Source organism: Mirounga angustirostris, unplaced genomic scaffold (assembly GCF_029215605.1).
Source record: "Mirounga angustirostris isolate CCGP_5_RB_7025 unplaced genomic scaffold, mMirAng1.0.hap1 SCAF_4, whole genome shotgun sequence".
NCBI lineage: Eukaryota > Metazoa > Chordata > Mammalia > Carnivora > Phocidae > Mirounga > Mirounga angustirostris.
The window spans coordinates 156,701,492-156,718,646 of NW_026991712.1; the positions used below are offsets into that span (position 1 = coordinate 156,701,492).

A 17,155-nucleotide genomic window follows, 5' to 3' on the forward strand; every position below is an offset into this window, starting at 1 on the left:
CTGAAATCATGCAAGGGGATCTTAATAAATTTTGACAAAATGTTTTAAAGGTATGGGGCTAGAGAGGGTGTTCAGAGTTTCCATGCCTTTTTTGGGTATGATACCTTCCCAGCACCTTGATGTGTTCACTAGCCTAGAAACTCTCCAAACCCCGAGTTTAGGGGGTTTTATTTATTTATTTATTTTTAAAGATTTTATTTATTTATTTGACAGAGAGAGCGAGAGAGGGAACACAAGCAGGAGGAGCGGGAGAGGGAGAAGCAGGTTTCCCGCAGAGTAGGAAGCCCGATGAGGGGCTCGATCCCAGGACCTCGAGATCATGACCTGGGCCGAAGGCAGGCGCTTAACAACTGAGCCACCCAGGCACCCCGTTTAGGGGTTCTTAATGGAGGTTTCACTATGTAGGCATGATTGATTAAGTCACTGACCACTGTCATCTTCTGTCCCTCTTCCCTCCCCAGAGGTGGGGGGTGGGGCTAAACTTCCAAGTTTCTCATCAAGATTTGGTCTTTCTGGTGAGCAGCCCCCATTCTGAAGCTATCTAGAGGCTGCTAAGAGTTGCCTCATTAGAATAAAAGGTGCCCCTATCACCTCTAAGGAAGTGACATGGGATTTAGGAGCTTTGTGTCAGGAACGGGGGACAAAGGCATAGATCTATGATAGCACAGGTCACCTCCTGGTGTTTGACCACAGATCCCTTATAGCAAAAGGGCACATTTCTAGATGCCCAAGTAGTCATTAATGATTAATAATTCATCATATTGAATGAAAATGTCTCCCGGGGCAAGGTCACTCAGATTTGCAGACTTCCATTCGATCGTGTCAGGTTCCAAAAGCAGGAGTGATCACAGCACTCTATGACTTCACCCTCTCAGGCATAACTCACAACAGCCCAATGCAAGAGCTACGCGGAGCAAGGTGTGGGTGGGCACAGGGCTCCCGGGTGCTCTGGGGCTCTCCCCTCTCCCAGCACCTCTATGCGCTCACCAGCCCTGAGTTCCATGCCTCTTTCTCTACGGGACCTCCCAATGGTACTACACGGGGCTGGGGGAGGTGGGGGCCTTTTCTTTAGAGCCATTTCATTTTTCCAGAGAGGAACCTGCCAGCTTCGGTCCCAGGGTAGAAACGCAATGTACGGGTGGGCTAGGAGTTCAGCCTTCCTTTGACAGATTTTCATTGCTTGTAGCCTCACACCTCACTCCTACCCTGTGTTTTATGCACTGGCCCTGAGCCCTGGGCTTTCCCCGTTTCTCTAGGAGTAGACCTCCAGTGTGGAAGATGCTCCATGCCTGGCTGGTGTGTGGGGAGAGGATCTCCCTCCCAATGTCCATTTTCGGTTCCCTGCTTCACAGCCCCCTCTCTCCAAGTCCTGAACCTCTCTCCAGGGCTCTGTGTTCCGAGGTGTCCCATTCAGTGTGTCCTATCCGTGGTTTCCTCACCTTCCTCCATCAACTTTCCATCTTTGAAATATGTCTTCAGTCTTCTTGGATGCTGATGTTCCTCTCCCATTCTCTCTGTTGTGCGCTCATAGGTTTTTGTCTCTTTATTGTCCTTTATTGGGGTCTGGGGAGGCAGAGGGAATATTGTATGCATCTTAACCTGAAATTCTGCCACTAGTTTATAAGATCAAGGATTTGAAGCAGTGGATGTGGGCAGAAAGGAGAAATGTGAGACTCAGCTAGGAAGAGTCAGACCGAGGCTTGAAAGTAATTTTTATTCATCCGAGCAGCACACACGTTGGGTATTAAAGACAGGGCCGCCATCCGCGCTAGAAGACTACTTGTGGCGATCATCTTCTCCCAAGCTCCACATTTTAGCCTTGTACAGCGTGATATCATTGTAGACCCTGAAGTGGTTCAGCCTGCGGTCATCACGTTCCGGGTTGACCTAGAGAGGAGAACGCAGGCATCAGAAGGAAGCCTCAGCGGAGGTGGGACGACCTGGGTTCGACATCGGATGGACCTGGGCTCGAATGTGTGGCCTCCAGTGTGTCTCCTTGCACAACCTCGTTTGGGAAATGGAAATGACAGTATTTACATCAAAATAGTTGTAACCTAGGCAGAGTTGCTGCACTTCCCTTTCCCACACCTGCCTTGGAGGCCACACCTCTGGACTCTTGGTCCGCATGGAATGGAAGCTCCAGGACGGCGGCGGTTCTGTGTTTCAGTCGCTGCTTATCTCGAACACCTAGAACAGTATCCAGCACACCCTAGGGGTTCAGGACACATTTGTGGAATGAAAGAATGGATGCTGTTGATGTGGTTACACAGAGAACTAAGGGCAAACACTCTGACATAAATTGTATAGAAGCTCTAAGATGAACTTATGCAATTAAAGGATACATCTTCAGCAGATGTTACTAGGAGAGCAGAAGCTGAGAGGTATTTGAGTGTGGCTTCCCCCGTGTCCCAATATTGGGATTGGGGTTGTCTGCTTGTCCAGGGTGAGGTTCTGCTAGGGGGCAGGGAGCCCTGAGTTAAATTCGGGCTGATCAAGCCTCTTTTGCCCCCAATCATATCACTCTGAACCTCCGGCTTAATTAACTGTTATGGTTGCATAACACCTGGATCTAACTTTGGGGGGTATACTTTCTTACTCTGCCACCAGCGCCATCTGACGGCACTGTCCCTACATTTGTGACGATGAACAGGCTTGGCGTATTCGTAGACGCTTTGCAACTCCACAGTGATGGCTGATCCGCTGGCACACACTGTCCCTCATCTGCAAGGCCTAGGAGGGTTGGAGCAGGGCAGGGTGGCCAGGGCACCCTCACTGGCCCTTCCTGTTATGGCCATCTGAGCCTGCCATGAGATACGCTGGTCACAGATGCATTTCCACATGCACACTCTGTACCCACGGGAGCCAGGCCTTTCCTCTTTAAGAAAATGAAGAATAGTGAGTTAAATTATTTGCGCTTTGTAATATTTTTTGAAGTTGCTTAATTATCTAATTCGGGTAATTTATCTTTCCCTTCACAACCCTCCAGCCCCACCCTTATTCACTGTAAGTCAGTCCCCCACCCATCCTCCTCCTCTGTCCCTTGGAGCATTGCTCTTTTTAGACTCAGTCACCCTGTGAGGGTGGGGTGCGCCCGCTGGACCCACTTCCTGTGTCCCAGTCTCCCAGTCTCCGCTCTCCAGGGAGAGGCCTCACATCTGAAGAGGAGCTGTTGTAAAGGAGCAGCTTTTTTCTGAGCCTCCCTCCCTCCCTCCCTCCCTCCCTCCTTATGACGAGCTATTTACTCCAATCTCCCTGCAGTAGCCCTGCGGCAGAGCCCCATGCCCCAGCCTAGAGCTGTATAAATGGGTGAGAAGGCCAGGCCCCGCAGTAGAAAGGTAAGAACTACAGGATGTGGGCAGTTCTTGGGAAGGGTGCACGCTCAGTAGAGAAGGACAACTGGGATCAAGACAAGGGGCCAGGAGAAGCAGGTGCTTGCTCCCTGGTTGGGCTACGAGCTCCCTTTCCTATTCCTCCTCACTTACATCACAGTAGTCCACATTTATTGAGCACCTACTATGTGCTGGGCACTGCCCTAAGCAGTTTAGACACATTGTCTCAGTTAATCCCCACAACACACCTTCAAGTGTCAGCATTATTGTTCCCATTTTAAGGTGGGTAAATGGTTGTTGAGAGGTTCAGGTCCCACAGCCAGAAGGTGGTGGAGCCGGGATTTGAACTCGGCTGACTGGCTCCAGAGCCACCACGTGACATTGATCCACGGAACTGAGCTGAATGGTGTGGGAGCCGAGGCATGCGGTGCTCCAGGAGCACACTGGGAAGGTGCCCAGCTCTGCCTGGTGGGGAGTGCGGGGCGCATGTCCCTTCCTGGGGCTTTATAAAGAGGTGACTCCTGAGCAGTCCTGAAGGACGAGGAGGACCCCCCCCCCCAAGGAGTATAGGCTAGGGTCAGGAGGCAGGCTGCAGGAGAAGTCTACATAAGGACACAGGGCATGCAAGACCTTGGTGCCTTTGAGGGAATGCAGGAAGTTCTGATATAGCTGAGGAAGAGCGTCTCCAGCTTCACATCAGGTGCCAAATACACAGATGGACTAAAAGCCAAGTGTTAAGAAGATACGACAACTTGGAGAAAAATCTAAAAGGAAAGCTAGTCACTTGGCAACTCTGGATATCGAAGGTTTTCCTAAGCAAGGCACAAACCCCAGAAACCGTGATATAATAGGCTGGCACATCTGACTCAAAAACTAAAACAGTCTATGTGATAAAAGACGTGGGCAAGTTAAAAGACAAATGTGGCAGGAAGTCCTTCAAATTGTCTTCCTACCAGAAGCCTATCTCATTGGGGGGTGATAACGTGCTGATGATCACATTTCCCAGGCTCCTCGCAGCTACTGGTACGTTTCCAGTCCAATGAAGGGCGTGTTGTTACCAGCGTTCCCATTTTACAGATAAGGGGATGGAACTCTGTGAGGCTACGTGACGTGCCCAAGACCACCCTCCTAGTAACTGGCAGAGCAAACTCAGGCAGGCAGTCACCAGCGGGCTTTGTTTGGTCCACACCTACACAGCGTCTGCTATGTGTTAGGCACTCTTTGAAGCACCTTACAAACACCACCTCATTCTGTAATATCTGGACTATCTCCATGTTACACTGAGGAAACAGAGTCACAGAAGAGCTCAGTGACTTACCCAGGGTCACACAGCTTATAAGTGGCAGCCAGCGCTCAGACCCAGGCAGTCGGGCCTCATACCCTGTTCTCTTAACCACACACTCTGTTTCCTCTGTGCTTCCTAAGTAAAAGGAGCCACACTTACCAAGGGCTCTGAGTCCCATCCGATTTCCTGGCTTTCAGTCTGTGTCTCTGTGTATTTCTTCCTTGGCCCATGAGCAGCATGGTGGATAAGATTTAGAAACCTGGCTGGGAGATGACGCATGAGTTATGAAAGAGGCAGGCTTGGACCAACAGCTCCTGTGCCCCTTACTCAGGCCACAGCCTGCCTCAGAGACACAGCCCTGGGCCTCGGGGGCCTGCCAAGGCCTTGCAACCCTCATCTTTCAATAAATACTGGTTGAGCACAAACTGTGCCAGGCGTTCTTCCGGACCCCAGAGGGAGAACAGCGTGTGACGGACATGGTCCCTGCTCTCCTGGAGCTTGTGGTCTAGGTGGGGTGACGGCGGGCACCATACCCAAGGGGACAAACAAATCCGACAGCAATGCCAGTTGTGAAGGAGGAGGACGCAAAGGGGCACAAAGAGGCAGGGGTGGCTACCTGAGACCAGAATCTGGATGTCAAGCAGGAGCCAGCCCTGAGACCGAGGCAGAGGAAAAGCACAGTACAGGCAGCAAGAACAAAGGCCCTGAGGCACGAGCAAGCTGGGCCAACGTGGCTGCGGCGGAGTGAGGAGGAGGGCTGTCAGAAGGCCAGATCCTCCGTACTGCTACAGGTATGGCTGCCAACCCCACGCCTCTCTGTAACTGCATAGTCTGAGGACTTCCAAAGGTTTCATTTTAAATTTCCACCCTATCATGTCTCAATGTGAGAGAGGCAGTTTGACAACGGGAAGAACCTGGGCTTCCTAGTCAGACATTTCTGGCCCTTCTGCTACTAGCCTGACGGGTAGTTTAACTTCTTTGGGCCTCACTCTGCTCATCTGAAAAATGGGGAGATATCCAGAGTTGCCAAGTGACAATATCCACCTCAGCAAGATGACTGAGAATGAAGGACCTGGCCCCGGGCTGAGCTTATCCATAATATAAGCAGTTAGCAATACACTCCTGGCTCGCTTTCAGGTCCCTCGCTGCCTATTACTCTCCTCATCACTGCAAGGCCCCAGCTCCTCTCCTTTCCTCCAGCTGGGCTGGTCGCCTCACCACAGATAACATCCTTACTTCCTCTGACGATGCTCTATAAGTCTATCCACTTGTCTGTCTCCGCTACGCTCTGAGATCCTCCCGCCTCCTGCCCACCCCACCCTCCTACCCTGTCGTCCTATATAAACCTTACATCTTTCCTCCATCAAATTCTACTCTAAAGGGGGGAGGGAGGCGAGCTTTCCAGGAAGGGTAGGGCTTCCATCAAATACCTCTCTTCCATCGGTCCTGAGCGTGGCTCACCCACTTGGATACCAGAGCCATCCCCACTACCCGCCTTCCTGGGCCATACTGCTGTCTCTCATTTCTGTGCCTTTCCACATAACTCAGAATGTCCTTCTGGTCTTCTGTACTTGACCTACTCCACCTCAGCCTGTTATCACCTCCTCCAAGAAGACTTCCCAGAACTCCACGGCCTCTCTAGGGCACCTGTTTTCTCTGTTGTTGCCATCCCAATTTTACCCTCTATTTACTCGTCTGTCTCCTTCACTGCTGTATGAGGTCTGCACCTCCCCCACCTCCCCGCCCCATCAGAGTGACTGTCTCATGTAATAATGAAAGTAATAGCATTTCACCATGTATGATACTGTTCTATACTCTGAGTACCTGCTTTATTTTGTTTAATCCTCACAACAACGTGAGAGATAGGCTCAGGGAGGTTAAAACTTGCCTGAAGTCACACGGTTAATGAGTGGTAGAACCAGGATTCGAACTCCATTAAAATGACTTCAGAGCCTCTGCTTATAACAGCAAAATGTTTGATGAATGAATATGAATGCACTGTTAAGGCCATTAGGGGTACCTTTCTTGGCTTGACAGTCAATGAATTGGCCGTATGGTTGGATATGTCAGTCTCCTGTGAGCTTCACGAGTGTGAGTCCAGTTTTCAGATGATCAAAGTGTTGCCCCAAGGTAACACTACCCTGACAGCTCTCTCCAGCCCCCTGCTTATCAGTGCTCTCTCTCAGTGGTGTTCACAAAGCCTGGGACTTACCATCTGCGGGTTCCTCTAGGTTATCGTGCCAAGACATGGGCTTTCTGGTGATTGTGTGAACTAGAGAAAAACAGCATCATAGGTTCACGTTAAAACATTAACGCCCCACCCTCTTGAAGACTTACCCTAGCCAGACACCTGCTGAGCATTTTCTGAGTGTCTGCCACATGTCAGGTATTGTGCTGGGCAGTTGGGAATAAGGCTCTCAAGGACCTCACAATCCAGAGTGGCACTGTCCAGGACAGTCACCACCAGCCACATGTGGCTACTTGAATTTGAATAGTTAAAATTAAATACACTTAGAAATCCATTCCATAGGCACACTAGCCACATTTCAAGTGCTCAGTGGCCACATGGGGCTAATGGCCCCCATTTTGGACAGCACAGATACAAAACATTTCATTGTTGCAGAATGTTCTCTCAAACAGCTGGTCTACAAGGATGCAGACAGACCAGGCAGCCAAACAAGGTTAGACACATGGTGATATATCCCCTGAAGGCTATGTGATAACAGAGGGGCAGAATCCACAGACATCCATTCAACTCATAATTACTGATGCCCAGGAGACAGGGCTGTAAACAGAGGAGGTTCCTGTACTCCCTGAGCTTCTATTTGTGGTGACAGACAATAAACGAATAAATACTTGGGCAAAAGTAAGTGAGCTGTAGAACAATAAAGCATGTTACATCGGTAGAGAGTTGATGGTGGGGTGGGAGTGGGGGTGACAGGTCCCTATAAGGGCATTAGAGCAGAGTTCCAAATAAAGTGAGGGAATGTGCTGTGTGAGCAGAGCTCCAAATAAAGTAAGGGAATCCAAGAATGAGCTTGGTGGGTTTGAGAAACATCGAGAAGGCCAGAGTAATTCCGTGAAGTGAGCTAGGTGGAGGCTAGTAGGAAATGAGCAGAGGCCAGAAGGAACCAGTGGTCTCCAAAGTGATTTTTTACCTCAGACTCCTACCAGTAAAAAACTGAGCACACACCTAGTACATGTGTATTTATATGTACTATGAGTAGTATAATTTCTTTCTTTATACCTAAAAGTAAACATAAATTCAAATTCTAGCAGAAATACGAGTTCTAATTCTAATACTTCCTCACTTTACCCCAATGGATCACACTAATCATGTGCCCAAGGGACATGAGCTGGGAGACCTAGAAAGCCTGAACGTTGCCTGAAGGGATTATTTAAATTGTGGTAATGGACCAAGTTTAAACAGAATTGACCTTTAATTTGTTTTCCTGAAATTGGTTGGGAGCTCCAGAGGAAAACCAGGTTAGTTATGAGCAAAATGAAGACATTACATTTTCTGTGCTCTCACCACCCCCCACCCCACACACACACAAGCACACACATACACACAGGGTAACTCTGTGAGATGGGTATGCTACTTAGCTTGACTGTTGTAAGCATGTCACTGTATATGTATATCAAAACATCATGTTGTACATCTTAAATATATACAATTTTTATCTAGAAAGGGACATTACATTTTCTCTACAGAGCTGAGCTGCAGTGGACTATAGTTAATTAGGCCCAGAAGTTGGGAGAGAAGTTCTGGAAGAAGAAACAATGATTATGAAGGTAACAAGATGGGGAAAGGTGCGATATATTTAGGAAATCCATTTATTTAGACATGGTGGGAGAGAAGGGAGCTCGTGGCTGGCGCAGAGTAGGCACTAAAATATTTATTAAAGGAGCAGTGTGTGGCTGGAGAGGGGAGTCCCTATGAGGCCAGGTGGGCGGCAGAGCCCGATCCACGGGGGTCTTATGCACTGAGCAGGTTAAACCTCAGTTCAGAAGCTGTGGGCCACCGAGGGTTACAGAGGGACTGGGGAGATCGAACTCACTTTTAGCATAGCTCCAGCCAGCAGTGGTGTAGGGGAGAGTGGGCTTGGAGGAAGAGGGTAGTTAGGAGCCCATCAGATCAGTGCAAACTGAAGTGAGGAGGGCCCTGCTGAGGCTTGGCAGGGATGCTGGAGAGAGAGGTGGACTCAGGCCCTATTTGGGGTGGGGGGGGAAGTAAGTGAGGAGAGGTGGAGATGCTTCCACATGCACCATAGCCTCTCACTGAGGCCACATCACTGGAAGGGTCAGGTGAGAGAAATGTTAAGGAATAACCAGGACTGTGACCACTTCGACACGTGCAATGAGGCAGAGACTGAGGATGACTTCTAGGCTTCTAACTTGGGAGAGAAAAAAATTGCAGTACCTTCTGCTCAAACAAGATACTCTGGAATAGCAGCCGGTGGGGGAGAGGTGCAAGATGCCCCCAGTTTTCCAACTGGTGAATTTAAGGTATCCATGTGTTGTCTAGGGGAAGAGAGCTGGGTGGTGGTTGGGGTGTGGGTCTGGGGCCGGTGATTTGAGACCCGGTGGCCTTCAGGGGCAGCTCATGCTACAGGACCAGATGCAACTGCCCAAGGAATGTGCCAGGTGAGGAGTGGGGGCAGGGCCGTTTTATCAGGGGGGCACTATGAACCCTGAGTCCACCACCCCTGAACTTCCCAAACATCTAAGACAATATGAGAAGCCTGGAAAAACAAACAAACAACTAGCTTATTAACAAACACAACTAGCTTATTAACAACAAACCAAAACACAAACAGCAAAACGAAACACAAAACCCTACAAAATATAATTATTTCGAAAGCAGAATTTTAAAAAGCCTTTCAAACTTTTGACAAAAATACTATTTAATCGCGATATGTGTGCATTTTAATATATTAAAGTATTTGATGGGATGCGGAGCGAGACCTTCCGCACCGCCCGCCGAGTCAGAGTCCCAAAACCTAGGGAGGGGGGCGAGGTCAGAGAAGGCTCCTACTGTGCTCCGCCCCGCATCCCCGCCCCGCACCCCCACGGCCCCCCCTTCCCGGGGGGCGCCCACCCTGTCCCCTACCTCCGCCCCGGGGCGCCCCTCACCCTTGCGGAGGGGATTCACGTGATACTGTGTGTAGAGCTTCTGGGTTCGAAGCTCTTTGACGTATAATTCCCGCAGGATCTGGTTCTGATGGACCTCATCCGGGATCACCTTCTCCTTTTGGCGTCCGGCCATGGCTTCGGCGGTGCCCGGTGCGGTCCTGCTCCTTCTCACTGCCCTCCGGACCCTGGCCCGGTTGGGGGCGGGGCGGACAGGGCGGAGCGCCGTCTCCAGGCAACGGCGTCCCACGCTGTCTCCCGGCAACAGCGTCCCGGATTACAGCCTCCCTTCGACTCCCTCCGGGCCGCCCCTCCCACCCCCACTTCCAGAACCTTAGTTCTTACCCCGCTTCCTTCCGAAGCCCGACGACTCACCTTCCCCAGCCTCACGATCCTCCTTACTGGGATGGCCCCTGCATACGGCCAGGAGAGGGCACACGTCCAGCAGCGGACCCAGGAGGTAATGGACTGGATTGGACCTCACCTTGGACAGTCATTTCCTAAGAAAGATTTGGGAAGGAGTCAGAAACCTCTCCCATTTTATTTTATTTTATTTTTCATCTCTCCCTCTGATTTCATCTTTTTTTAAATTATTATTTTTTTTAATTTTATTTTATTATGTTATGTTAATCCCCATACATTACATCATTAGCTTTTGATGTAGTGTTCCATGATTCATTGTTTGCGTATAGCACCCAGTGCTCCATGCAGAACGTGCCCTCCTCAATACCCACCACCAGGCTAACCCATCCTCCCACCCCCCTCCCCTCTAGAACCCTCAGTTTGTTTCTCAGAGTCCATAGTCTCTCATGGTTCGTCTCCCCCTCCACTTTCCACCCCTCCTTCATTTTTTTCCTTCTTACTTTTTTTTTTTTTTACATATAATGTATTATTTGTTTCAGAGGTACAGGTCTGTGATTCATCGGTCTTACACAATTCACAGCATTCACCATAGCACATACCCTCCCCAATGTCTATCACCCAGCCACCCCATCCCTCCCACCCGCTCCCACTCCAACAACCCTCAGTTTCTTTCCTGAGATTAAGAATTCCTCATATCAGTGAGATCATATGATACATGTCTTTCTCTGATTGACTTATTTCGCTTAGCATAATACCCTCTAGTTCTGTCCACTTTGTTGCAAATGGCAAGATTTTGGGGTTTTTTGATGGCTGCATAATATTCCACTGTATATATATACCACCTCTTCTTTATCCATTCATCTGTTAATGGACATCTTGGCTCTTTCCATAGTTTGGCTATTGTGGACATTGCTGCTATAAACATTGGGGTGCACCTACCCCTTCGGATCACTACATTTGTATCTTTGGGATAAATATCCATTAGTGCAATTGCTGGGTCATAGAGTAGCTCTATTTTCAACTTTTTGAGGAACCTCCATACTGTTTTCCAGAGTGGCTACACCAGCTTGCATTCCCACCAACAGTGTAGGAGGGTTCCCCTTTCTCCGCATCCTCACCAACATCTGTCATTTCCTGACTTGTTAATTTTAGCCATTCTGACTGGTGTGAGGTGGTATCTCATTAAGGTTTTGATTTGGATTTTCCTGATGCAGAGGGATGTTGAGCACTTTTTCATGTGTCTGTTGGCCATTTGGAGGTCTTCTTTGGAAAAATATCTGTTCATGTCTTCTGCCCATTTCTTGATTGGATTATTTTTCTTTGGATGTTGAGTTTGATAAGTTCTTTATACATTTTGGATACTAGCTCTTTATCTGATATGTCATTTGCAAATATCTTCTCCCATTCTGTTGGTTGTCTTTTGGTTTTGTTGACTGTTTCCTTTGCTGTGCAAAAGCTTTTTATCTTGATGAGGTCCCAAGAGTTCATTTTTGCCCTTGCTTCCCTTGCCTTTGGCGATGTTTCTAGGAAGAAGTTGCTGCGGCTGAGGTCGAAGAGGTTGCTGCCTGTGTTCTCCTCTAGGATTTTGATGAAACTCCTGTCTCACATTTAGGTCTTTCATCCATTTTGAGTCTCTTTTTGTGGGTGGTGTAAGGAAATGGCCCAGTTTCATTCTTCTGCATGTGACTGTCCAATTTTCCCAACACCGTTTGTTGAAGAGACTGTCTTTTTTCCATTGGACATTCTTTCCTGCTTTGTCGAAGATTAGTTGACCATAGAGTTGAGGGTCCATTTCTGGGCTCTCTATTCTGTTCCATTGATCTATGTGTCTGTTTTTGTGCCAGTACCATACGGTCTTGATGATTATAGCTTTGTAATAGAACTTGAAGTCTGGAATTGTGATGCCACCAGCTTTGCTTTTCTTTTTCAACATTCCTCTGGCTATTCGGGGTCTTTTCTGGTTCCATACAAATTTTAGGATGATTTGTTCCATTTCTTTGAAAAAAGTGGATGGTATTTTAATAGGGATTGCATTAAATGTGTAGATTGCTCTAGGTAACATTGACATCTTCACAGTATTTTTTCTTCCAGTCCATGAGCATGGACCGTTTTTCCATTTCTTTGTGTCTTTCTCAATTTCTTTCATGAGTATTCTATAGTTTTCTGAGTATAGATTCTTTGCCTCTTTGGTTAGATTTATTCCTAGGTATCTTATGGTTTTGGGTGCAATTGTAAATGGGATCGACTCCTTAATTTCACTTTCTTCTGTCTTGTTGTTGGTGTATAGAAATGCCACTGAATTCTGTGCATTGATTTCATATCCTGCCACTTGACTGAATTCCTGTATGAGTTCTAGCAGTTTAGGGGTGGAGTCTTTTGGGTTTTCCACATAAAGTATCATATCATCTTCAAAGAGTGAGAGTTTGACTTCTTCTTTGCCGATTTGGATGCCTTTCATTTCTTTTTGTTGTCTGATTGCTGTGGCTGGGACTTCTAGTACTATGTTGAATAGCATTGGAGATAGTGAAACCTCTCCTATTTTAAAGCAGATGACTAGAATCGAAACTCTCAATGTCCGTCTCATAAAACAGAGGAGGTTTCAAATCTGACAAGTTATTCTGGCCCTTATCATCCGTGGGATAATATAGACAGAAGAACCCCTTTCCTAATATAAGTAACTTGGGGACTTTGGTAAAATACACACAGCATAAAATTTACCATTAGAAGCATTTTTAAGGATACAATTCAGTAGTGTTCAGTATATTCACATTGTGTGAAACCAATTTCCCGAATTTTTTGATATTCATTAAACAACTTCCCATGGCCCTCCTCCCCCATAGTCTCTGGCAACTACCGGTTTACCTTCTCTATGAATTTGACCACTCTGGATACCTCATATAATACAGTTTGACCCCAAAGCCCATGCTTTTTTCCACTAAGTACTTCATTGATTCATCTATCTGTTCATTCATTCAGGACACAGCATAGTCGAGGATGTGGGTAGGTTTGGGATAGGCCTGAACCCAGCTAGCTACTTAATGCTTCCTTGTTTTAGCTCCTACTGCTCCTTCTCCTTGGCCTGGAAGGCTCTTTTCCCTGTGTCTGTCTGGGGAACACCCATTTATAAGGAGCTCACGTACACGTGAGCTTCTTTCAAAAAGCTGCTGGACTCTATAGCCTCTAGTCTGACTTTTCTCTGCGGCGTGCTCTACTCCAAATCTATAGTTACTGGAATACTTTACTAAAATTCTTTGTTTATATGTAAGTTACTTGAGAACAAGAAATATATCGGGTCCATCTCTGCATGACCAGTACCTGGCATAGTATGGACAGATATGGGTGTTTGGTAAATGTTTGCTGGCTGATTGGATGTCCGCTCAGTTAGTACTGTGATTTTCTCCTGCTTACATCATTACATAAACCCTTACATGACTCAGAAACGCAAACAGATTTTATCACGCCAGGACTGAGCTAGAGAAGCACCTTTGTTACTTATTGTGAGCCATACCTGGGTCCCTTTCTCTAGCAAGGCTCAAACAGCCTCTGAAGTCTTCACTGTCTTCCTAAACCTAAATAGAAATGAACCATCATTCTGCTTAGGAGCCACCTTGTTAGCTCTGGGACAACTAGCAAAGGCTGTGTTGGTCCCCTAACTGACCTTTCTTCAGCCTGGGCCCAGTGGTCCAGCAACCCTCCCTCCATACAGGTCTAGGGTTAGGAGGAGGCTCAGAAGGAAGGGAGGTGGGTGTCACTGCAGCTTCATCTTCTCTCCACTCCAGCCCCACATTATTATGTTTCCCAGGTGCCCTCACATGGGTTTTGAGCATCACAGCCCAGCCCAGGAGAGGCCAACCCAGTGACTCTCTGGGGCTAGCTTCTGCTTACCTGGGGGACATTCCAGGTCATCAGTATGCTTCTAAACTCTGAGACTCTGTATTGAAAAAACCGTAGAGTTGAAAAACATGATGGCCTGGTCCTCCAGCTTCTCAGCCAGTGTCTGGGGTTGCAGATTTTTCTTGAAATCTGCGTTACCTCTCAATTGGAGCAGTTGCTGAGACTCAGCTAACAGGGAAATCAACTAGAAAAATGTAATAGAAAATACCATTCACGTTAACAACAAACACCTATCTAAGAATTAACCTAACAAAGGATGCATGAAAATTTTATGGAGAAAAAAATTAAAACTATCCATATCATACAAAAGGTCTTAACTAATAAGGAGATCAGCATTGTATGCTGGTGAGCCACTGTGCAGAACTTAGAGCCACAAACTAGATGCGCTACAGCAGTGAGGGTGGGTCTTAAAACAGTGGTGATTGAAAAAACTATAAAAGCCTAAGGTTTATAATATAATACTCTTCCCTAAAACTACAAACAGACCAACTCTATATGGTTCAAGATCGATTCTGCATGGTACAGAGTGAGTGTCTATTTGGGTAAGGAGATTGGAGAGGCAAAACACAAAGTAAAAAAATAAAACAAGATTTTCCTTCTGGGCTTGCCCTCCTGCTGCAGACATTTCGTTGCAGGGCCTGGGTATCGAGCAGTGCTGGACTGTTATTCCTTGAGAGAAGGGGGACGAAGGAGATGAGCCCTACAGTTGTTCCGGATTTCTGCCTGGAGATACTTTCTGAAATATGCATGGACGGGGAACCCGAGCTAAGCAGCTGATACCTCCTGGTTGAGGCGGCTGAAAATTTGTGGAGCCCCGAGAATTGGAGGGAGGGGTGGGAGAGAGAGCGAGAGAGCACCAGAAATGTGCATGGAAACCCCTCGAGTCTTGCCTGATACTATGAAGGGAAAAACTCGGTGAAGGAATGACTTGGGAAGCTGTGAGCTGAGCAACACCCAGAATTCATACAGGGCTGAGAGAAAGGTGAGTTCTGACCAGACAAGATAGAGAGTCCTCGTTGAAGGAGTTTGGTTGAGGCCCCCAAATTTTACACCTTAGTAATAGGACTAAGCGAACCTTAGAGAAAAGGTTGCTCCAGCCTTTCCTTAATGAAGCTTCAAAACAAGGCTCGGAAAGTATCAGATGGATCCACAAGTGGCCAGTCGGCCTCCCGGAAAAATTTCCAACACCTTTTAAAGAAAGACAACAAAATCCAGCACTCAACAATGTAACATTCACAAAGGACAGCCTCAACTGAAAACTATTAGAAAAGCAGACAGTTTGAGAAGTAGGGAAATGTGACCCATTGCCAGGATAAAAAGCAATGTAGAAGTTTGAAAACTTAGGGGTGCCTGGGTGGCTCAGTTGGTTAAGCGTCTGCCTTCAGCTCAAGTCATGATCCCAGGGTCCTGGGATCGAGCCCCAGGTCGGGCTCCCTGCTCGGCCAGGAGCCTGCTTCTCCCTCTCCTTCTGCCCCGCTCCCCCCCCACTTATGATCTCTCTCTCTGTGTCAAATAAATAAATAAAATCTTTAAAAAAAAAAAAGAAGTTTGAAAACTTAGATGAAATGGGTAACTTCTGTGAAGGCATAGATTTCCAGAACTGACAAAAAAAGAAAAAAAAAAAGAAGAAATAGAAAATCTGCATATCTTTATATCTATTTTTTAAAATTCAATTTGTAATTGAAAAACTTCCCACAATATACCCTCCAGGCCCAGATGGCTTCTCTGGTCAATCTGTCAAACATATAATGAAGAAGATACCGCTCCTACCCAAACTCTTTCAGAAAACAAGAGTGGAAGAAACATTTCCCAACTCATTTTTTTTTTGGTTATTTTTATTTTTTAATTTAAAAAAAAAGTTTTTTAAAAGTAAGCTCTAGACCCACCAATGTGGGGGCTCGAACTCATGACCCTGAGATCAAGAGTCACATGCTCTGCTGACTGAGCCAGCCAGGTGCCCCATTTCCTAACTCATTCTGAGGTCAACATTACATCAACTCTAAAACCAGACAAATGGTTACAAAAAAGAAAACTAAAGATAAATAACCCTCATGAACATATATGTAAAAATCCTTAACTAAGTATTAGAAAATTATATCCGGCAATATATAAAAAGATTAGTATACCATAGCCAAATGGGGTTTGTCCAAGAGATGTAAGGTTGGGTTGGCATTTGGAAATATCAATTCACCATATTAACAAATAAAGAGAAAGACCATATGATCGTCTCTACGTTTGGTAGATGGGGAGGGAAGGTAAAAGGGGAGAGCTGCTGGGTCCTTTGTGGGAGCCCCCTGCACCCTCTGCCTGACACTATAACCAGTGAGAACTCACAGTTACAAGTTAGGGATTCTTGATAAGCACTCATGTTTAAAAATCGTAACAGAAACTTTTTATTGCAAAACATCACACATACACAAAAAAAGGGCTTTCCTGCAGAATGGGTAGCTCATACTGATTTACCACAAGAACATACGTGTAACCATCACAGAGGCAGACACTAGAACACTAACAGCACCCCAAGAGGTCTCTCTCATACCCCCACCCAAACCCTGTCTTTCCCTTTCTCCTCAAAGGTAACCCCTATCCTGACTCTTAACACCATAGATCACTTTGCCCGTTTTTTTCACTTTATGTAAATGGAATCAGACAGTATGCATGCTTTTGTGTTTGACTTCTTTTGCTCAACATTATGTTTGTGAAATTCATCTATGCTGTTGTGGGTGGTTGTAGTTTCATTCCTGTGTACTGTTCACTTTTGTGACTATAACACTTTGTTTATTCATTTTACTACTAATGGACACTGGTCTGTTTCAATATGGACTATTACAAATCATGCTGTATGCACATTTTTTGTAGATGTCTCTTGGTGCCCAGGCACAAACATTTTGTTGGCTATATGCTTGAGAGTGCATCTCATTATGGTTTTTTTTTTTTTTTTTTTAAAGATTTTATTTATTTATTTGAGACAGAATGAGAGACAGAGAGCATGAGAGGGAGGAGGGTCAGAGGGAGAAGCAGACTCCCCGCCAAGCAGGGAGCCCGATGCGGGACTCGATCCTGGGACTCCAGGATCATGACCTGAGCCGAAGGCAGTCGCTTAACCGACTGAGCCACCCAGGCGCCCTCATTATGGTTTTGATCTGTATTT

General features: G+C 46.7%; 1 protein-coding gene across 1 annotated transcript; it reads right to left on the minus strand.

Annotated features, from left to right (window-relative positions):
• Window positions 1-1,776: 1,776 nt before the first annotated feature.
• Window positions 1,777-9,883, minus strand: CFAP144 (cilia and flagella associated protein 144). The gene is made up of 4 exons (XM_045895436.1): window positions 9,751-9,883; window positions 6,827-6,886; window positions 4,774-4,877; window positions 1,777-1,887 (listed from the first exon to the last, which is right to left on the minus strand). The coding sequence occupies exons 1-4, from the start codon at window positions 9,881-9,883 to the stop codon at window positions 1,777-1,779; spliced, it is 408 nt and encodes a 135-aa protein (XP_045751392.1).
• Between the last annotated feature and the right edge of the window lie 7,272 nt (window positions 9,884-17,155).

What these genes read in the sequence shown, in the direction of transcription:
- CFAP144 (XM_045895436.1), bottom strand. Translation starts at nt 9,883, where the DNA reads ATGGCCGGACGCCAAAAGGAGAAGGTGATCCCGGATGAGGTCCATCAG. An exon ending in CGTGAATCCCCTCCGCAAGG is followed by an intron (nt 6,887 to 9,750) that starts GTGAGGGGCGCC and finishes GTTTTTCTCTAG; the next exon opens with TTCACACAATCACCAGAAAG. An exon ending in GATGGGACTCAGAGCCCTTG is followed by an intron (nt 1,888 to 4,773) that starts GTAAGTGTGGCT and finishes TCTCCTCTCTAG; the next exon opens with GTCAACCCGGAACGTGATGA.